Source organism: Cervus canadensis, chromosome 7 (genome assembly GCF_019320065.1).
Source record: "Cervus canadensis isolate Bull #8, Minnesota chromosome 7, ASM1932006v1, whole genome shotgun sequence".
In the NCBI taxonomy this organism is placed as follows: Eukaryota; Metazoa; Chordata; class Mammalia; order Artiodactyla; family Cervidae; genus Cervus; species Cervus canadensis.
In genome coordinates, this window is record NC_057392.1 from 11,300,725 (window position 1) to 11,323,787 (window position 23,063).

Consider the following 23,063-nt stretch of genomic DNA (forward strand, 5'->3'; position numbering starts at 1 on the left):
TTCTCCACCCACAGACCCCATTACAAATGCTGAGCCCAGTTCTCACAACCTCTTGGTCTTCTGCCTTCCCAGCTGTCAAGTCCTATGGCCTGCCCCTTCCTACCGCTCTGACCTTGAAGTCTAAGAGGACCAAATTACCTGTGCCCCTTTATTGCATTAAATTATGTCCTACCTCCCTGTCTTCCCAATGTTCCTTCTGGGTGGAATGTCCTCCTCCCTCCTCTTTACCTTCCAACTTCTGTTTAGCCCTTAGACTTGTCTTAGATGCCACTTCTTCCAGGGCTTAGGCTGGGGGTATCTTACATCAGCACCCTGGACATCTCCTTAGCCTCACTCATACACTTTGCTGGTGGGATTCCAGCATCACAGGAACAATGTCTTATTAGTGTTGAATCTGTATCACCTAGCACAGTCCTAGGCACAGAGCAGGTATTCAGGAAATATTTGTTAAACTGAATTGCAGATGGAGGGAAATGAGGCATTATCAGTCCCATTTTGCTGTTGAGGAGACTGAGGAAGGTAAGGCGAAGACCTGCTGGGCAGGTGGGCGGCATGACCGAGATTATCCAGGAAGAGCTGGGGTGAGGCTAACATCAGAGGGCAAGGTGATGGGCACCTCACCCCGCTGATCTGGACCGATTTCCTAGGTGATTTCAAAGCACTGTGAAATTTCAGCGCTCAGCCAAGTCTGTCACCCACAGGCATAATTTTTGTTCAAAATACTTCTGATTTGCAACTAATGATTTTTGGTGGTTATCACAGTCATCAGATGGCCTATTTTTGTTGGTGCAGTTTATTCTTTCCATGAAAGTTCTTATTCATTTTCAAGTTAAATAAAATCTGACTTTTATCCCCAAAGGAACTTATATTTCAAACCCCTGATTTGAGCAGGATTTTGGTTTGAGTTTGGGTTTGATTCATCTCTTTGATTAAAGGCTTATCTTCTAAATAACATGTCTTAATAGTTACTCTTTCCCTTTCTAGACCTTCTAAATTTAGATAAATGAGACCAATTATCGCTTCCAGAATGTTCAGTTTATACTCTGGTCCTAGAATTTGGTCTCTAAGAGATGTTGATTTTCTTCCTGTGGGATCACTTAAATTCTGCATTTTCCCAGTTGCTGTCCTTATCGGAAGGGGAAAGACTGTGGGAGGAGCCTGTTGGCTGCTGGTTCACCAGGAGCTGCAAAAGGATGGTCATTTGGCCTCCTGAGAGTCTGGGCATGACCCACAGGGACCTCGTTACCTGTGAGCAGAGGGCTATCCTGCAGCAAGTCAGCTGGTGCACAAACAAGTCCACTTAGAGCATCGTGTTTGTGGACTCCCAGGTAAGGAAGAGGAACCTCTGAAGATGCTGTGGTGACATGTAATCTGCAAGGAGAGGTTTTTTTTTTTTTCTTTTTTCTTTTTCAATTCCTTTTCTTATTTGTCACTTCCAAAGATGAGCTTCAATTTATGATGGGGAGATATGGAATATCATTCATGCATTACTTCAGTATATATTTAGTAAGTACTTCATGTGGGCCAGATATCAAGCCACATTTTGTATATGGAGTGGGCAGGAGATGTGTCCCTGTTCTGACCTTGTAATCAGAATGGGGATGAGGGTTTGCTGCTAGCCATCAGGGGTGGGGACAGACTGTTATACTCAACGATTTTTGATTATACTCAATTTATACTTGATTTTTGGTATATATGTACCACAGATTCCTTATCCATTCATCTGTTGATGGACATCTAGGTTGTGTCCATTTCCTAGTTATTGTAAATAACAATGAACCTTGGGGTATATATATCTTTTTCAATTTTGCTTTCCTTAGGGTATATGCCTAGTAGTGGGATTTCTGGGTACTTTTTTTTTTTAAGTTGCTCAGTCGTGTCTGACTCTTTGTGACCCCATGGACTATTCACTCTATGGAATTCTCCAGGCCAGAATACTGGAGTGGGTAGCCTTTCCCTTCTCCAGGGGATCTTCCCAACCCAGGGATCGAACCCAGGTCTCCTGCATTGCGGGCAGATTGTTTACCAACTGAGCCACAAGGGAAGCCCAAGAATAGTGGAGTGGGTAGCCTATCCCTTCTCCAGAGGATCTTCCTACCCAGGAATCAAACCTGGGTCTTCTGCATTGCAGGATAATTCTCTAGGTTGTTTCTAGTTATTGTACTAGTTATTGTAAATAGTGCTGCAGTGAACATTGGGATATGTGTGTCTTTTTCAATTTTGTTTTCCTTGGGGTATATGCCTAGTAGTGGGATAACTGGGTCATATGGTAGTTTTATTCCTAGTTTTTAAAGGAATCGCCATACAGTCTTCCATAGTGGCTATATCAATTTACATTCCCACCAGCAGTGCAAGAGGGTTCCCTTTTTTAGATACCCTCTTCAGCATTTATTGTTTCTAATTCTCTTTTGCTGCTAAGAGAACTTTTCCCTTCAGGGTCTCAGAGCTTGGCACTCCAAAACCCTCTAAAGGGTCACACAGCCTGGGAACTGCTTCCAATATTTTAAGATGTGGAAGTGGGGAGAAGGAGCTAAGGGGTTTCTTTCCTCAGATGTCTGCCTGCCTCTTTCACTGAACTCCAGTCCTGTCAACCCTGACTTTTTATCCAGACCTTCCTGTCAAAATGTGAACTTGGAACTCTGGATCCCCAGAGCCCCCATAGACAAAATCCATTTTGGGAGGACATAGCATAAGATATGACCCGCCCTCCCCCACCCAAGTCCTGTTGAATCTGTGATTGTTGTGATGTTGCAGGGCTGAAAGTTTCCTTGGCTTGATCCACAGACATGAGGCTCATTAGCACTAGGGTAAACAGCTTTACAAGAGTAGTAACCCTTTATCTACTTAGAAGTAGAATCATCAAGGTGGCCTAGGAATCTGCACTGACCTACAAATGAGGTGGGGGTGATTACAGTGTAAGCACAGACTAGCTCTGTTTGGAGAAGAAGCTTTTAGCTGGGATCCTTGGGCTGATCCCAGCTTTAGAGGGTTTCTGAGTGCCATCCAATTGCACGTGAATTTTCTTTTTGTAAGTGTGAGCATATGTGCATTTATTTATTTTTTTTTTGAAAAGAGGGTCTGTGGTTTTTATCATATTCCTGTCAGGGTGCAGAGTCTGAAGTGCAGGGGACTTGATTCCATTCCTTGCTTCCTCTTTTTGTCAGCTAGGTTGGAGGGAGTCATTGGGGCTCTGTCTTCATCTCTAATGGGCTGTTCTGAAGTCAGAATGAGAAACGTAGGTAAACGATAAGATTTGCAAACTGCAGGCTGCTATGTGAGCCCACCCCTTTCCCTTCTGCCCTCCCCCTTCCCCTTATCACCCTGCTTCCTGTTTGATTTCTAACTGTCCTTCATGGCCCTCTTCCAGGAGCACTTCCAAAAAGCCTTACCCGGCTGCCCAGCTTGCTCGCTCTGGGTAAGGAGCCCCTGTCTGTGCTCCATCACTGACCTCTAGTAAGACACGCTCTGCTCTGTGGCCATCACTGACTTACTGCCCTGGGTACTGACCTTGTACCAAGATGGCACACTCCTTGGAGGACACAGGTGGCAACCTGGTTGTTTTCTCTGCCCGGCACAGTGTAGTTTTACCGTAATTTTGTTCAACTGATAAAATGTTAGTTAATTTATTTCTAAATCCTGCCTTGATGAGCCAACTCCGAATCATTTTTATCTATTCATCCGAGGCAGACTCAGTTCCTTTCACTACGTGTAAATGAAAGTGATGAAATGGAATCCTTTAAGAGCATCTTAGTACTGTCTATTGGGTTGGCCTTCTAGCAAATTAGTCTGAATTAATGAGGGCTCATCTCCCTCTGTGGAGAGAAGCAGGGCACAGGCAGTTGCCTGCTGCGGTGTCTGACCAGGCTTGGTGCCCGGCACAGAGATCCCCTCCTCATTGGCAGAGCAGCTCACGCCTCTCCAGCCTGTCACCTGTGACACGTGCTGCCCATCAAGATGGATAGATCTGGGGCCAGGAGCCGTACAACATAAGAAAGTGTCCGAGCTGGCCTCACCCAGGCAGCACTTGACTGGAGCATTAGGCTGTCCCCACGCTGGCTCCCCAGTGGCCCTCCTCTCTTTTTCTTTGCTACTTGCTGGCAGCTTACTCCCAGGAGCTGTGAAGTTCTGTCTTCTGAGGCTCTTCCTCCTGGTCTCTCCAGGGCTTTCCTCTGTTTTATCTCCTGCTCCTGTCCTAGGAAGTGCCCACATTTTCCATCCCGTCTGCTTTTATTTCTATTACTGGAAGGGAAAAAGGAATTATGTGCTTCCCACTGGCTCCAGCTCAGCTGGTATTAAACATTGTGTAGACTGATGCGATCTTACCAAGGAGGAAATTATTAACAGGGCGAGGCTAATTTTCTAATTCACACCTGGAAAGTGAATCCGATGGCGCTGGCACAGATCTTTAATGAAATAACATTGTTTAAGAAGTTTCCAGAGAAATTCATCACTAATTGATTTTTGAACTGTGGGAAAAGATAACACAGAGCGATGAGATATGAGCCTCTGTCTGGCCTGCCTCCCCCGCAAGCTTTTTATTCCCTTAGTTTTTCTTTCCCATGGAAAATCAATCCCAGCAGCTTCCTGAATTGGCACTGCAGATGGTAGGGCCCGCAGAAAGGCCCACATTTGGATGTAATATTTTCTTTCTGCTTCAGTTTTCTTCTGTTTGGACTCTGCTGTGAGGTCTTGGTGAAAACCATAGGCTTCCACAGTGGAGCTGGGAAATTCTTTGTGACTCAAGTCAAAGGCAGTGAGTGGGAGAGAACTTGGGAGCAGGTTGGGTGTCCTTGGAAGTGGCAGTTTTGTAGCAGAGACACCACCGGGGCACAGTCCTCCCTTTGTCCCCAGAGGCTTCCCAGACTTTCTCCATCCTTAAATAGGTATTTTATATATATATATATATATATTACATATATATATATATATATATTTTTTTTTTGGGCCATGCAGCATGTGGGATATTAGTTTCCCAACCAGGGATTGAACACCACCTCCTGCCCCTACCCGTCCCTCCCACCCCCCCGCTTCCTGGTGCTGGAAGCACAAATTCTCAACCACTGATCACCAGGGAAGTCCCAACATATATATTCAAGTTACAGTCATATATATGAACATATATTCATATACTCATATATGAGAGGTACTGCTGACATTTCCTGGTCTTATATTAAGCATAAATAAAAGGAACCTTAAGGTTTTGTTTACATAAATTGACCTGAAACATTTGATTCCATTAAACACTGAATGCCAGCAATGCAGAGCCAGCTCCATAAGTAGCCCAGCCCCTCTGCACACAAGTTGCCTCAGTTTGCTACCCCTTCTCTGTTTAAAATTTTAGAGTTCTGCCACTGAGCTTTAGGCTCCTGGACTGACCGGAGAAGTTGGCTTCTGGTCTTTTCATCTTCCTGCTGATGTACTCTTATGAATTTGTCTTTTTAGAAATGTTGAGGACTAGTGGGGGCCTAGATCTCAGGAGGAATAGATTTGGCTTAAAGGACCTTATTCCAAATCTGGCTTGCGAATGTATTAAGGTAGGTAGATTGGATTTGAGGTGCCCTCCATAAAAGCAGCCAGTAGTCTTTGCCAGACTCTCACATTGGGGATGAAACAGGATGCAATTTTGCCCTCAAAGAACTCACAGCTAGTGAGATGGAAGCACATGATGATGAGGCTCAGAATATTATGAAGTCCATGAAAGCAGGTGTCTCATTCAGTCTTGGGAGTGCCCAGGAGGACTTCCTGACAGGGACTGTATGGACTGAGCCTGGGAGGTGGAGACAGCTATGGGATAACACTCTTTAACTCTTCCCCTCACAGAGCCTCATGCATCCCTTACTGGCTACTACTCTAGCTTTTGCTAGGAAAAAAAATATCCTGTTTATCAAGAAAGTATTCTTTGCATGATTTTTCTGCCTTTGTTGTCAACCTATATTAACTCTATTCAGTTCGCATACCTCATAGAAACTCCCATCTTAGCTCTTACTTGGGATCTGCTGAGCTAGTTCTCAGCATGGTGTTGATTATAATAACAGTCCCAAAGTTCACTTTTGAATGGCTGTTTCCATTAAAAAATTTCCTAAAGAGTTTAATACAAGGGGAAGGGACTTCAGACCCAGAGGCAGGTGGCTGGGGGAGGCACTGTTGGTGTGAACATTTCTTTTGCTCTTCAGATAATGTTTTAGAGAACCACCAACCCTGGCTCCTGAAAGGTTGGCTTTTCTGGGTGGTTTGGATGGTTGGGGTGTGGAAGTGGGGCTGAGGAGCACTGTGTGGTCCATGAAGGCCAGTATGGAAGCCTTGTTCTTCCAAGGTGACTGATGGTGACTGAGCTGGGAACACTAGATTCAATGTTCATTTCTGCCACTATCTATTTGGGTCAAGGTCTTGTCCCCTCAGTCCTTATTGCTGTAAATTGCAAGGGTAGCTCAACAATTCTGGGAATGTCTGAAATGGATGTGTATTCACTGTATTAGTCAAGGTTCTCTGGAGAAACAGGACCAATAGAAGATTTTACACACACACACACACACACACACACACACACACACACACACACACACACACACACACACACACACACACACACTGGGGTTGACTCATGCAATAATAGAGGCCAAGAAGTCCTACCATCTACTGTCTGCAGGCTGGAGGACCAATAGAGTCTATGGCCTATTCAATAGAGTCTATGGCCTATTCAAGTTGAGTCTGAAGGCCTGAGAACTTGGAGCTCTGATGTCTGAGAGCAGGAAAAGATAGACATCTCAGATCAAGAAGACAGAGAGGGACTTCCCTGGTGGTCCAGTGGTTAAGAATCTGCTTGCCAGTGCAGGTTACCCAATTTAATCTCTGGTCCGGGAAGATTACACATGCTGCAGGGCAACTAAGTCGTGTGCCACATCTACTGAGCCCGCACTCTAGAACCTGTGTGAGGCAACTACTGAGCCTGTGGGATATTACTGAAGCCTCTGCCTTTTTGTTTTATTTGCGCCATCAATGGACTGGCCACACTGATGAGGGCAAATCTTCTTATTCAGTCTACTGAATCAAGTGTTAATTTCTTCCAGGAACATTTTCATAGACACACTCAGGAATAATGTTTACTAGTTATGAGGGCTTCCCTTAGGCCAGACAAGTTGACACATAAAATTAACTATCATACTCACTCATCCTTCTTTGAGAAATTTATAGAAACCCATTGGTATCCTCCCAGAAAGAACATTTTATTAAGGCTATACCCATACCTTTTAGCTTAGTTTGTGAAAATAATCTTTGTGTTTATGTCAATAACACTCTTAAATTGTATGGGATTTTTCTAGTTCACAGTGTTTTTACATCCATGGTCACTTTGGGTCTCCAAGTCATCTCTATGAGGTTGCGTATATTGAATACTTACTGCATGTACTTTAGATACTTCACCCCATTTAACCCTCTCAACAATTCTGTAAGGCAAATACTATTATTATCTAAGCATCTCAGATGAGGAGTCTGAAGGTCAGAAATGTAAAGTGCCTTCCTTGCCTGAGGTCACACAGCTAGTCTAAGTCTGTGGGGGAGAGTTCAGTTCTATAGCAGTAGTGTGTCCACTTGCATCTTTGAGCCTCAATTATGCTAGTGACCTCTGAGCTGGACATGTATTACTGCTATGCAATGACAAGAGGGTAGGTGGGCTGCTGAGCTTTTAGCTCTGGACACACCATAATACCAGAGCATCACAGCAAAATTCCTTTGTGTTTCAGCCACAGGACAGCATATCCTCACAGCATTGGATGAGCCTGAGGAACATGAGATGCTGTTCACTGGAGCAGGTAGCTCAGGGTCTGAACTCGGGAGACAGCAAGAAGAGATAAAATAAGACAAGTTATGTAATCAAGTGGAGAACAGAACAAGGAATGAAACTTTTAGAGCATTGGAGAGAGGTCTGAATATTTGAGAGGATGACTTTAGAGGCAGCTAAAGCACCGAGGAGTCATAAAGAAGAGGGAAGGAGAAAATGATTGTAGCTTCTTAACCAGCATAAGAGGAAATTGCGGGGGACTTAGTCAGTGTTCAAACATTTGGAAGGTGGTGGCAAGCTCTTGTAGAATTCCACTGAAGACAACATACAGAGGGCTCTGGTTAAATAGGGCTCTGCAGCAAGTGGGTGTTTGGTTAGCCTCTAGGAAGGATTTCTTGGATGCAAGGTGTTTCTAACACTGTAACAGATGTAGTCAAGCTACTTGTAGGATAGCTGTCAAGCCACTTGGGCACCCAGCCCTCTTGGACACCCTTTCCTATTTTTGGAGAATTTCTCACCTCTGAATCTGTGCCTTTCCAAGAGAGAAGCCAGAAATGGGCTTTCCCAGCTTCTCTTGAGCAGAGTACAGGCTTAAGGTCCTTCCAAATAGTTGAACCTGTGTCAGGCTTCAGTTAGGAAGCCAGTGATGCTAGAGAGCAGATGTCCAAAGGAGTCCACTCTGATCAGGAAAAAAGTAGAGCCATTCAGCATCCAGAGATGGATATGGCAGAGACTGGTGGAAACACATAGTATGCAGTATCATTGCTGGGAGATGTGGCTTCTGTGCCAGTGGGGATGCTGGTGGGGACCCTGTGGGGATAATGTGGAGGGTGGCATGAGTGGCCTATTGTTCCTGGCTTTGGGACCTCCCAGAGATGCTAAAAGCTAGCAGTGCCCTCTCATAAATGTCTTTTTCACTTAAATCGGCTAGGGAGAGTTCTTTTGTTTGCAGCTAAGAACCTTGACTGTTATAACAGGTTACTGAGTGAACTTATAAGCCTTTGAGACTTTTAGAAATAGGAAAAACGCTCAGCTGTCTGCTCAGCGCGATCAAGATTTGTATCAGTCAAGGTTCTTGGTTGCGAACAACGGAAACCAACTCGGGGCATTTTGAGCAGAAAATGAATCTATTGGAGGTTCTGAGATTCAGAAGGAGGCTAGAGAACCAGCTTGCAATATGGACAGGAACTAGCGCTTTAGTTAAGAACCCTGCTAAAACAAGGAACAGTCTTTGCTGCTCCAGAATACCACTTGACCTGCCATTAGACACCAGGCATGAGACACCCCTGTGGCTGCCAGCAATAAGCCTGACTGTCTCAGAGTCATATACCACTTACCCCAGCTTCTGAATAGGAGAATCTAACCGTCTGAGCTTCCAGAGAATAGAGGCAGAGAGAATCTTCCCCCTGTGGGCTTCTGAAGTTGGAGGCTGGGCACGGTGCTCCCCCAGTATGAGACACAAAACAGCATTACCTCAAAGAGAAGGGGCATTCAATACAACAATAATAGATGTCCATATCCAGACACACATCCTTGTCTCCTGGTGCCGTGAGGTGTCGAGCTGCAAGAGATAAATGGAATACAAATGCCTAGCAGATGAAAGGTTTTCATGCTGCACAAGTCAATGAAGGGACAAAAACTCATTTCTTTTTCATCACAATTTCATTGTTTATTTGCATATTATATCCCTTTTATTGCAGTCTATTTCTTTTGCCTAAATCTAAAGCAACTGCCAGGACAATAGAATCGGGTGCTTTAAGATGTATTTCTCCATCCATCCAACTATCCATTCATCCATCCATCCTCCAGCAAGCATTTCCTAAGCACCTTCTCTGGGCATGCCCCAGACAGGCTCTAGTGATGCAGAAATGAATCAACAAGGCAGTTTCCACTTTAAAGAGCTCAGTGAGTGGGCGAGATGCTATATAATGGTCAATTACAGTACAAGTTGTGTTAGTTTTTTTTTGTTGTTGCTGTGTAACAAATTACCCCAAATTCAGTGGCATAAAGTTAGCTCACAGTTTCATAGATCAGAAGTCCAGCAAGATTGAAATCAAGGAGTTGGCTGGACTGAGTTCTTATCTGGGGGCTCTGAGGGTAAATCCACTTCTGAGCTCATCCTTGTTGTAAGCAGAATTCAACTCGTTGAGGTTGTAGAACTGGAGTCCTTATGCCAATGTTGGCTGTCAGCCGGAGACTGCTCTTAGCAACTAGAGCTGCTCCTCAGTCCTTGCCACAGGCCCCCTCCATTTGGGCAATGGAGAACCTCCTTGGGGTTGAGTTCTCTCATCCTTTAATCTCTCTGACTTCCTCTTTTCTGGCCAGTTGAAGAGAACTCTGCTTTTAAAGAGCTCTTGTAATTAGATTAGGACTACCTGATTAATCTTCCTACTTTAAGGTCAATAGTATAGTGTACAAAATACAGCATTATGGGAATAAAATCCATCATGCTCACTGTCCCAGAGACTATGCAGGGTGTGTACACGGACAGCTGGGTGGATAGGAAACCTTAAGGGACATCTTAGAATCTGATCTACTACACTAGGTGACATATGCAAAGTATGGATGTATACACAAGAAGTGGTGGGAGTACAAAGGAAGGATACTGATCCTAGCTTTGGAGGTGGGATAGGTCAGGGAAGTCTTTGTGCAGGGGTATCATCTGCATTATATTAAAGGTTGAGAAAAACTTAGTTCTGTAGCATGAGGGTCATTTATCTATAGGACCAATCCAGCTAGTGAGGCTGGGGTTATGACACAGCACAGTATATTTGGAAATAGAAAGTTTGGGGCTGCCCAGGTGGTGGTAGTGGTAAAGAACCCATCTGCCAATGCAAGAGACCTAAGAGACGTGGGTTTGACCTCTGGGCCATGAAGACCCCCTGGAGAAGAGAACAGCAACCCACTCCAGTATTCTTGCCTGGAAAATCCCATGGATAGAGGAGCCTGTCGGCTGCAGCCCATGAAGTCGCACAGAGTCGGACGTGACTAAAGTGACTTAGCACTCACTCACGCACGGGGCTGCTAGAGAGTAAATTTTAGGGGAAGGAGTGGTCAGACAAAGGATATGGTGAGGCCCAGAAGGGTGAAGTCAAAGAGGACTTTACCATCCCAACCTGTGGGAATTAGATCTGTGGGCTCAGCCTGGAATTTCCAATTTGGGGTGGGGCCTAAGAATTTACATTTCTAACAAGTTCCCAGGTGATGCTGGTCTGGCTGGCTGGGACCACACTTTGAGAGCTGCTCCTCTAGAGAATGAATGTAGAAGAGTAAGACTGTGGGCCTGAAGGGGGCCATGGCTCCAGTCTAATAGGAGGTATTAAGGCTCTGGCCAGGCTCAGAGCCAGGTTCATGAGGGTGCAAATAGCATGGAGTGGATGTGATTTTGGGAAAGACTTGGGAGGTAGCACTGGGGTGTGGGTGTACAAGGCAGAACAGCATCAGGGTGACCAGCCATCACAGACCTGCGAGAGACCTCAGCCATTAGTTAGTCCAGACTTCTCATTCGACAGAGTAAGGCCCAAGAGATCAAAGGACACCTCCAAAATCACAGACTTGGTGTCAGCACCAAAACATGGGGCTCAGATTCTGGGGTCTCTAGGACACAGCATTTGTAAGTTAATTTGGAAAAATGGAAACAAAATAAAAACAAGGCAGCCCCCAGCCCCCCAGAAACTCCTTGTCAGTTTCATCTCTGTAGCTCCCAGCTTCCCCTGCCCATTCCTTGGGCAAGCCTGCTTCCTGGAACAGTCACTGCAGCCTGTGTACAAGAGCAACAGTGTCCCCTCCCTGGACACTGGCCTGTAAGGGCTTCTGAAAGAGAGGTCAACCTTACCAAAGGTGTTTTAAGTCCCCTATCCCATCTCCTTTCAGGTCCCGGCTCTTGGTTTCCGAAGAATTTTCATGGCTGAGAGAACCTGCTAGTGACAAATCTGCTGAAGCGTGGAGACAGGATTGGGAAATTAGAGGATGCTCTTGGATTTCCAAAGGGACAGATACTGAATGCGGACATTCCTTTTCACATACACAGACGTCGGTGCACACACGCCTGCGAGGGAGATCAATTCTAACCCCCAAAGGCCCCTTTGTCTCACTGAAGCGCTTATTAAATGAATCTGTGTTTTCCACCGGCAGCCCAGAGTCATCTAGAAAAGGAACACAATGCGATGTCAGTCAGTATTTGTTACTGTCAGAGCCTTGCTCACAGTCGGCCCGGCGTTTATTGTCTTTTTGGGGCCTGTTTTATCCATTTTCTGTGGGCAAAGTCATTAATCTTCCTCCAGGCTCGGGTGCTGTGTATCCCTGACAGCCAGGGTCCCAGCTTCTTGGGCGGCTGAGTAGGGGCACCTCCTGGCCTTGCGGTGCCGGAGCTTTGATTAGAAAGAGTGAGGAGCGAGTGGAGCCATAAAAAGGACCGAGGGGGGGGCGGGGTTCCAACGTCTGGGGTGCCAGGAGGAACAGGGGATCTGCGGAAAAGGTCACTCTGTTTTTGAATCATCTCCAGTGCACCCTGACACCAAAATACGCTTAGTCTTATGCAGAGTCACTTGATAAAGAGGCTAATGAAGTGGAAAGATGTCAGCAGAGCTAAGCGGGCCAGGCTCTGGGGGATACGCCATGATTCACCCTTCCGTTTCCATGGAAACCAGAGAGGCTTGGCTTCTTTCTTCCTTTCCTTCCTTTTGGAAGGTCTTTCCTTGGTAACCTTGACCCTTTCACATTGGCAGCCAGAGATAAGGGATTCCATTTTGCCTTATCTGGTCATGGTTGGCTGGTAGACACTGATGGGTCTGCGATGGGGGCGGGGTACTGGCCAGGGGCTCTGGCATGCCTTAATTCAAATGCATGAAGTGGAGGGTGGGAGGGGATAGAAAAAGAACACAGTTAATTAAGGTTGATATTGCAGAGAAGGTTGTTTTCTGAATAATAAATTCTACGGGCTTCAAAAACAAGTGCAATTAAAGGAGTGCAAAAAGGAGAGACAGTTGAAGGGCAGAGGAGGACCACTTTGGTCAGAGGATGTTTTTGAAGGGTTGGGGTGAGGGATAGAGGTTACATCTAAGGAGCCCTCACTGTGCTAGGATCTTGATACATGGAACCAACTCTGTGTTCAATGACAGCTTGTGATATTACTATCCGTACAAGCACACTTTGCCTTGAGCAGTGAGGTCATTTGTGGCCTCAGCTAATGGGGAACGGCTTTGAAATTGATCCAGATAGGAGAGTTGCCTTTAGGTTATTATCAAGGAGAAGGATTTTTCTTCAATTTGGGCTCAGAAATGTTGCTTCTCAGCAGATGCCTTCCCCAGACATGTTGTATATCACTTTTCAGTTCAAATGCCTACTATACTCTTATGTTCTCTGTGTCTTCTGGATTAAATCATTCCAGAGTTTTTATTTTTTCTAGATATATACTCAGGAGTAGAATTGGTGGGTCATATGGTAATTCTGGGCTCCCTTGGAGCTCAGATGGTAAAGAATCTGCTGGAGACCTGGGTTAAATCTCTGGATCTGGAAAGTCCCCCTGAGAAGGGAATGGCAACCCACTTTAGTATTCTTGCTTGGAGAATCCCATGGACAGAGGAGCCTGGTGTGCTACCATCCATTGGGTCTCAAAGAGTAGGACAGGACTGAGCGACTTTCAGTTTCACAGTAGTTATAGTTTTAATTTTTTTTTTTTTATGGCAAAGTATTTTATGTCTATAGGTGTGCCTCACCCTCCCATTCCTGTTTTGATTCGATAGCCTCTCCAAACTGGCTGTACCAGAGAAAACATGGGCATTTTCCAGAGTTCGAAAGCCAGTTAAGGCCCTGGTCCTCTTGACTCAGAAATGATTGCAGATGCATTCTTTCCACAGCATGCCTCAGGCCTCTCTGCTCAAGGAAAAAAGCCCCCAGTTCTATAGGGCTCCTGAGGTCTTCTGTTCTTCTGCAGCCTGGCGCTGGGAGCTGCGCCGCTGGAAATAGTGGTAGGCTCGGACACTGCAGAGGTAGCCCCCGTACACAGTGAGGAGCATCATGGAGGTGGAGAAGGTCTTGTAGCCAATGTCAGCTAGTTGCTTGGCAGTTGGCATGTTGTCCCTTTTCAAAGTCAGTCCCATGAGTTGAACACTGCCTTTGAGCCAGTCCTTGAGGGTGGATCCCAATACTGAGCTGAGGCACAGCTTCCTTGAATCATAATTCCAAGTGGCTGGATGCTGCCGCTCCCTCCCGTCCGACCGAGGCCTCCAGCCTGCGCGACCTCCGACCGTCTAGTTTTAATTTTTAAAGGAACTTCCATATTGTTTTTCCCCCAGTAAGGGCTAACAGAGTTATGCCAAGAGAATGCACTGGTCATAGCAAGCACCCTCTTCCAACAACACAAGAGACGACTCTACACATGGACATCACCATATGGTCAATACCAAAATCAGATTGATTATATTATTTGCAGCCAAAGATGGAGAAGCTCTATAAAGTGAACAAAAACAAGACCAGGAGCTGTCTGTGGCTCAGATCATGAATTCCTTATTGCCAAATTCAGACTTACATTGAAGATAGTAGGGAAAACTACTAGACCATTCAGGTATGACCTAAATCAAATCCCTTACGATTATACAGTAGAAGTGAGAAACAGATTCAAGGGGTTAGATCTGATAGATGGTGTGCCTGAAGAACTATGGACCAAGGTTTGTGACATTGTGTAGGAGGGAGTGATCAAGACCATCCCCAAGAAAAAGAAGTGCAAAAAGGAAAAATGTTTGTCTGAGGAGGCCTTACAAATAGCTGAGAAAAAAAGAGAAGCTAAAGGCAAATGAGAAAAGGAATGATATATCCATCTGAATGCAGAGTTCCAAAGAATAGCAAGGAGAGATAAGAAAGCTTTCCTCAGTGATCAGTGCAAAGAGATAGAGGAACGCAATAGAATGGGAAATACTAGAGATCTCTTCAAGAAAATTAGAGATACCAAGGGAACATTTCATGCAAAGATGGGCACAATAAAGGACAGAAATGGTATGGACCTAACAGAAGCAGAAGAAGAGGTGCTAAGAAGAGGTGGCAAGAATACAGAGAAGAACTATATAGAAAATATCTTAATGACCCAGATAACCACCATGGTCTGATCACTCACCTAGAGTCAGACATCCTGGAGTGCAAAGTCAAGTGGGCTTTAGGAAGCATCACTATGAACAAAGCTCGTGGAGGTGGAATTCCAGTTGAACTATTTCAAATCCTGAAAGATGATGCTGTGAAAGTGCCGCACTCAGTATGCCAGCAAATTTGGAAAACTCAGTAGTGGCCACAGGACTGGAAAAGATCAGTTTTCATTCCAATCCCAAAGAAGGGCAATGTCAAAGAATGTCTAAACTTCCACACAATTGCACTCATCTCACATGCTAACAAAGTAATGCTCAAAATTCTCTAATCCAGGCTTCAACAGTGTGTGAACTGAGAACTTCCAGATGTTCAAGCTAGATTTAGAAAAGGCAGAGGAATCAGAGATCAAATTACCAACATCCATTGGATCATATAAAAAGCAAGAGAATTCCAGATAAACATCTACTTCTGTTTCATTGGCTATGCCAAAGCCTTTGACTGTGTGGTTCACAGCAAACTATGGACAAGTTTTGAAGAGATGGGAGTACCAGACCACGTTACCTATCTTGTGAGAAACCTGTATGCAGGTCAAAAAGCAGCAGTTAGAACCGGACATGGAACAACAGACTGGTTCCAAATTGCTCCAGTTGTTCCAGCCATCAGGCTGTATATTGTCACCCTGCTTATTTAACTTATATGCAGAGTACATCATATGAAATGCCAGGCTGGATGAAGCACAAGCTGGAATCAAGATTGCTGGAAGAAATACCAATAACATCAGATATGCAGATGACACTCTCCTTATGGCAGAAAGCAAATAGGAGCTAAAGAACCTCTTGATGAAAGTGAAAGAGGAGAGTGAAAAAACTGGCTTAACACTCAACATTCAAAAAACTAAGATCATGGCATCTGGTTCCATCACTTCATGGTAAATGATGGGGAAACAATGGAAACAGTGACAGACTTTATTTTCTTGGGCTCCAAAATCACTGCAGATGATGACTGTAGCCATGAAATTAAAAGACACTTTCTCCTTGGAAGAAAAGCTATGACAAACCTAGACAGCGTATTAAATTAGTAAAGGGCAGAAACATCATTTTGCCAACAAAGGTCTGTCTAGTCAAAGGTATGATTTTTCCAGTAGTCATGTTTGAATCTGAGAGTTGGACCACAAAGAAAGCTGAGCACCGAAGAACTGATGCTTTTGCACTGTGGTGCTGGAGAAGACTCTTGAGAGTTCTTTGGACAGTGAGGAGATCAAACCCGTCATTCCTAAAGAAAACCAATCCTGGTTATTTATTGGAAGGACTGATGCTGAAGCTGAAGCTCCAACACTTTGGTTACCTGATTTGAAGAACTGACTCATTGGTAAAGACTGAAGATTGGGAAAGATTGAAGGCAGGAAGAGAAGGGGATGACAGAGGTTGAAATGGTTGGATGGCATCATTGACTCAATGGACATGAGTTTGAGCAAGCTCTGGGAGTTGGTGATGGACAGGGAAGCCTGGAATGCAGCAGTCCATGGGTTGCAAAGAGTTGGACACGACTGAGTGACTGAACTGAACTGATACTGTTTTCCACAGTGGCTGCACCAATCTACTTTGCCACCAACAGTGTAGGAGGGGTTTCTTATCCCCATACCTTTTCCTTTATTTATTTGTAAACTCTTTGATGATGGCAATTCTGGTAGCTGTGAGATGATACCTCATTGTGTTTTTGATTTGCATTTCCCTAATAATTAGTATTGTTGAGCATCTTTTTAGGTGCCCATTAGCCATCTGTATATCTTCTTTGGAAAAATATTTACTTAGGTCTTCTGCCTATTTTTTAATTTTTTTTTAACATTGAGTTGTATGAGCTGTTTGTTTACTTTGGTTATCAACCCCTTTTTAGTTGTATTGTTTGCGGTAATTTTCTCTTATTTTGTAGGTTGTCTTTTTATTTTGTTGATCGTTTCCTTTGCTTTGGAAAAGCTTCTAAGTTTGATTTAGGTCCCATTTGTTTATTTTTGCTTTTATTTCTTTTGTCTTGGGAGACTGATCTAAGAAAATATTGCTATAATTTATGTAAAAAAATGTTTTGCCTATATTCTCTTCTAGGAGTTTTATGGTGTTATGTCTTACTTTTAGGTCTTCAAACCATTTTGAGTTTATTTCTGTATATGATGTGAAGGAATGTTCTAATTTCATTGTTTTATATGAAGCTGTCCAAATTTCCCAACACCACTTGTTGAAGAGATGATCTTTTCTCTATGGTATATTCTTGCCTCTTTTTTCATGGATTATTTGACCATAGGTGTGTAGGTTTTTTCTGGCCCCTCTATTCTGTTCCGTTGATCTATGCATCTGTTTTCATGTCAGTAATGCACTGTTTTGATAACTGTAGCTTTGCAGTGTAGTTTGAAGCCTGGAAAGATTATGTCTTCAGTTTTGTTCTTCTTTCTCAAGATTGTTTTGGCAACTGTGGGTATTTTGTGCTTCCATATGAATTTTAGGATTACTTGTTCTAATTCTGTGAAAAATGTTATGGGTATTTTGATAGGGGTTGCATTAAGTCTGTAGATTGCTTTAGGCAGTATGGCCTGGAGTAAATTACTGATTGAGAAAAATTTACTTGCCCCTGGCCAATAAAAGCTTGGTGATCCTTGGGTTGATCATCCATTCTTGGATCAGATAATGGGTGTGTGACTGAATACATGTGGTACGAACATGACTCCTTACCCATCCCCTCAATAGCAACTATGGGTTGGAATAAGTTCTTAGAGAAAGAGATACAGTATTAGCCCACTCCAAATACCTTTGTTATAAGACCTCTATTTTAACCTTTAACTTAAAACCTCAGGGAAGAAATGTATATTTTAAAAAAATATTATTATAAAGATAAAAATCTTAACATGTCTTCTTCCTTTAAAATATGAGCCTTATTCTTTTATAATTGGGAATCTGGAAACATATTCACAGGTGTGTACAAGAACTGGGCAATCTCAAACTTGGTAGGCTACCAAGGAGTAAGTGCTCCATGGTTGGATAATGTAGGTTCACAGAATTCTTCTAATCCATCCTTCATTATTACATTCTAATGGATGATCTAAGTTGGGACTGAGGTAAACTTATTGGGAAAAATACTGGAGAGTGTGACACTCCCTCTTCCATATCATTGAGCAATGGCTTAGGGGAATATTGGAAGCAGAAGAGCTTTTGCTTAGCTGCACATAGACTGTGGACAGAGATTTATTGTGTATGATTCATCAGTAAAGGATTGGCCAAATCAATCATGCTACATCTATAATGAAGAACAATGAAGCTCTATAAGATGATGAGGAAACTCTGGAATGATATGAAGGCTTTCCCAGATATATTATTAAGTTAAGAAAAGAGCAAGAGCAGAGCAGTGTGAATATTACATTTGACTTCTATTAGAAAAAAGAGAAAAATATATTTTCAGGTATACTTGTAATTATATAAAGAAACTCAGGCAGTACACACAATACATAAACAATAAAAGTAAATTACTGATAGAAGGATGGAGTAAGAATTGAATGAATGCATTGAAAGACTGAAAGGGAGATTATGTACCTTAACTTTTCTGAAAGTGAGGCAACCATAGTAGACTTGATATGTTCTTCACATACCCCAGCTGACTGTGAGTATGAACAGAAGACACACACCACACATCTCTGGTCAATAGAGACTGTGCTCATGCACGGAAGAGTATGTGAAATATACCAAGGGCACTTGGCAGAAAGTAAACTCTTGGAGCAACTAGAAAATGGCCTAAATTTTGAATGCACTCCCTAGCCCATGTTAGCAGAGACTATAAGAATCCCTGGTTCAAGGTCTGAAGCACAACCTCTAGTATTTGGTTGAACATTAAGGTATATAGACATTAGGGTGAACTTTAGGATGCTAGGCTTGAAAATTAAACTCAGCAGAGACAGAAGCAGCCAGACACTGTGCAGGAGACAGAGTTCACAGATTTGGTCCAGGCAAGTTACTCAATGGACAAGTAAACAAATAAAAATGTAACAACAATAATTCTTGGGGAAAGGGTGGAGTCAGAATCCAGAATTGCTAAAATATATGGTCTAAAATGTCCAGGATTCAATAAAAACTGTAAGACATGAAAAAAAAAAATGTCTGATTTATACTATGGGAAAAAAAGAAGTCAGCAGAAATTGTCTCTGACTTCCCCCAGATGTTGGAATTAACAGATGAATATTTCTTTTTTTTTTGAATTAACAGATGAATATTTCAAATTAGTTATTATAAATATGTTAAAATAGCTAAAGGAAATTATGTTTAAAGAATGGAACAAAAGTTGAATATCAAAGATTCAGTGAATAGCGAATCTCTAGAAGAAGATAGCATTTTTAAAAAGGAAATTCTGGAGTTGAAAAGTATAATAACTTGGTAGATTTTAGATCACAGAAGAAAGAAGAAATGAATTTGAAGATGAGTCAGTGTAAATTACCTCAACTGAGTAACAAAGAGAAAAAATGTTTGAAGAAAAATGAACAGAGCCTCAGAACTCTGTGGGGCCAATACAAGTATATCAACATTTATGTAATAGCTGTTTCAGAAAGAGGGACAAGAATGGTAAATACAACTCCCAAAATTTGATTTAAAAAATTAATTTACAGATTCAAGGAGCTCAGCAAATCCCAAGATGGATAAACACAGAGAAATACGCAACAAGACATGTCATTTTAATCCTGTTGAAAGCCCTTTGGCTTCTCATGTATGGAGAAACAATATAATTGTTTGCTGACTTTTAATCAGAAACAATACAGTTTGAAGGCAATATAATGACATCTTCAAAAATTCCTAAATACAACAAAGCTAGTCTTCAAAAATGAAGGTGAAATAAAAACGTGCCCAGATAAACAAATATCAAGAGACTTTGTTCCTAGCAAACTCATCTTACAAGAAATACTAAAAGAAACTTTTCAGGGTGAATAGAAGTGATGGCAGACTGTCACTTGAATTCACAAAAAGAAATGAAGATAAATTGGCAAACCTCTTTAAGAAAGCATCAAAGAATATTTTAATGATGTTGGGTTAGGTGAAGAGTTTGGGGATATGACATCAAAAGCTTAAGACAAAAAAGAACAAAAATGATACACTGGATTTCATGAACATTAAAACCTTTTTCACTTCAAAAGACATCATTAAGAGAATGTAAGGACAAGTTATAGACTTGGAGAAAGTATTTACATATTTTATTTTTGATAAAAGATTTCTATTCAGAATATGTAAACAACTCTTAAAACTTTATAATCAGAAAACAAGCCAATTAGAGAATGGGCAAAAGACTTAAATAGATATTTCACTAAAAACTACATACATAAGTGGCTATTAAGTATAAGAAAAAGTGATCAGCATTATTAATCATTACAGAAGTGCAAATCAGAAACACAGTGTGATACCTCTACTACCCACTAGAATGGCTAAAGTCAAGAAAGCAGGTTCTATGAAGTATTGGCCAGAATGTGGAGAAGTTGGAACCCTCATATATTGCTGGTGGGGATGCAAAGTGGTACCACCACTTTGAAAACACGTTTGCATTTTTTAAAAGTTAAACGAAACTTACCCGATGACCCAGCACTTCCACTTCTGCACCACTTCTTGAGTAGACTCAAGAGAAATGAAAAAACATGTTCACAGAAAGACCTATATGGGAATGTTTATAGCAATATTATTCATAATGGAAACTGGCCATTATGGATGGTCCCAAACTGGAAACAATCCAAATATCCATCAACTGGGTGTCAAGGAATGGGTAGGCAAAGTGGGGGATTATGCACACAATTCACAAGAAATAATGCTGTAATATAGATGAACCTCCAATATATGTGAAAGAAGCCAGTTGCCAAGGACTTTGTACTGTATGACCTCATTTATACAAAATGTTCAGTGAAGGCAAATTTATATAGGCAGAGAGCTGATCAGTGGTTATGTGGAACTTGGTATACGAATGGAAATTGACTGCAAATGAACTTGAAAGAATTGATTTTGGGTGATGGAAATGTTCTAAAACTGGGTTGTGGTGATGCTTGTATAACTCATTTAAAGCTACAAAATATTATTGAATGGTACACTTACAATAGGTGAATTATATAGTATGCAAGTTATTCCTCAATAAAGCTGTTTTAAAAAATTCCTGTCAAAGAATAAATAAGGGTAGGGGAAATGAGAAGAAAGAAAGTGAAGTGAAAGTGTTAGTCGCTCAGCCGTGTCTGACTCTATGCAACCCCATGGACTGTAGCCACCGGAGTCCTCTGTCCATGGAATTCTTCAGGCAAGAATACTGGAGTGGGTAGTCATTCCCTTTTCCAGGGGATCTTCCTGACCCAGGGATCAAACCTGGGTCTCCAGCATTGCAGGTGGATTCCTTACCATCTGAGACAACAAGGAAGCCCAGGGGAAGTGAGATAGTGATAAACAAAATGTGTTCTTGAAAGCCTGTATCTCCGTTAGACAAAGTTGTGGGTTTCCGCTAGCCGCAGCATAATTGAGGATCTCTAAAATCATTCATTCAGAAATGCAACTGTTCCTGTTGTTGAATCCTGAAATGACTTTCCTTTGCTGAATTAATTTTATTCATTTATTCATAAATGTTCAATGTGCATCTGTTATGTGTCAAGCACTGTGTTAGGTTCTGGTTGCATAGGAATGAGCAAAGCAGTCATGATACTTGTCCTCCTGGAGGTTTGAGTCTACGGTTCTTGGGTGTAGTTCCTGTGCATTTTGAAAACGTAATTGAGATCTTGCTGCATGTTTAATTCTATATTTTGGCTTTTTACTTGATATTATATCATAGGTATCTAATCATATTATTACAAGCTCTCCACAAACCTTATTTTTATTTGCTGCAAACTTTACTGCAACATGTCTCCATGTTGGACATTTAAATTATTTACAGTTTATTGCTGTTATGTATAATACTCCAAAGAATTTCCTTGCAAATGGATCTTTATTTCCTTTTCTTTTTTTCCCAACTGGAATCTCAGAAGAAATATTATTGGGTCAAATATATATATGTGTGTGTATATATATATTCATATATATCTATATATATGTGTATATATATTCATATATATCTTAATATATGAAGTCTTGATTGTTGTTATTTAGTTGCTAAGTTGTATCTGACTCTTTTGCAACCTTATGGACTATATAGTCCGCCAGGCTCCTCTGTCCATGGAATTCTCCAGGCAAGACTACTGGAGTGGTTGCCATTTCCTTCTCCAGGATATCTTCCCGACCCAGGGATTGAACCTGTGTCTCCTGAATTGGCAGGTGGATTCTTTCCCACTGAGCCACCAGGGAAGCCCAAAGTCTTGATCAGTTCAGCTCAGTTCAGTTCAGTTGCTCAGTCATGTCCGACTCTTTGCAACCCCATGGACTGCAGCACTCCAGGCTTCCCTGTCCATCACCAACTCTCAGACCTTACTCAAACTCATGTCCATCGAGTCGGTGATGCCATCCAATCATCTCATCTTCTGTCATCCCCTTTTCCTGCCTTCAGTCTTTCCCAGCATCAGGGTCTTTTCCAATGAATCAATTCTTCCCATCAGGTGGCTAAAGTATTAGAGTTTCAGCTTCAGCATCAGTCCTTCTAATGAATATTCATGACTGATTTCCTTTAGGATTGACTGGTTGGATCTCCTTACAGTCCAAGGGACACTCAAGAGTTGTCTCCAGCACCACAGTTCAAAAGCATAAATTCTTCGGCACTCAGCTTTCTTTATAGTCCAGCTCTCACATCTATACATGACTACTGGAAAACCTTTGGCAAAGTAATGTCTCTGCTTTTTAATGTGCTGTCTAGGTTGGTCATAGCTTTTCTCCCAAGGAGCAAGTGTCTTTTATTTTCATGGCTGCAGTCACCATCTGCAGTGGTTTTGGAGCCCAAGAAAATAAAGTCTGTCACTGTTTTCATTGTTTCCCCATCTATTTGCCATTAAGTAATGGGACCAGATGCTATGATCTTAGTTTTCTGAATGTTGAGTTTTAAGCCAACTTTTTCACTCTCTTATTTTATTTTCATCAAGAGGCTCTTTAGTTCTTCTTCGCTTTTAGCCATAAGGGTGGTGTCATCTGCATATCTAAGGTTATTGATATTTCTCCTGGCAATCTTGATTCCAGCTTGTGCTTCATCCAGCTTGGCATTTTGCATGATGTACTCTGCTTATAAGTTAAATAAGCAG

At 42.3% G+C, this 23,063-nt stretch overlaps 1 protein-coding gene across 1 annotated transcript; it reads right to left on the minus strand.

Annotated features, from left to right (window-relative positions):
- Nucleotides 1-13,439: 13,439 nt before the first annotated feature.
- Nucleotides 13,440-14,011, minus strand: LOC122445300 (cytochrome c oxidase assembly protein COX14-like). The gene has a single exon (XM_043474343.1). It carries the CDS (start codon nucleotides 13,876-13,878, stop codon nucleotides 13,678-13,680), a length of 201 nt encoding a protein of 66 aa, XP_043330278.1. The 5' UTR covers nucleotides 13,879-14,011; the 3' UTR covers nucleotides 13,440-13,677.
- Between the last annotated feature and the right edge of the window lie 9,052 nt (nucleotides 14,012-23,063).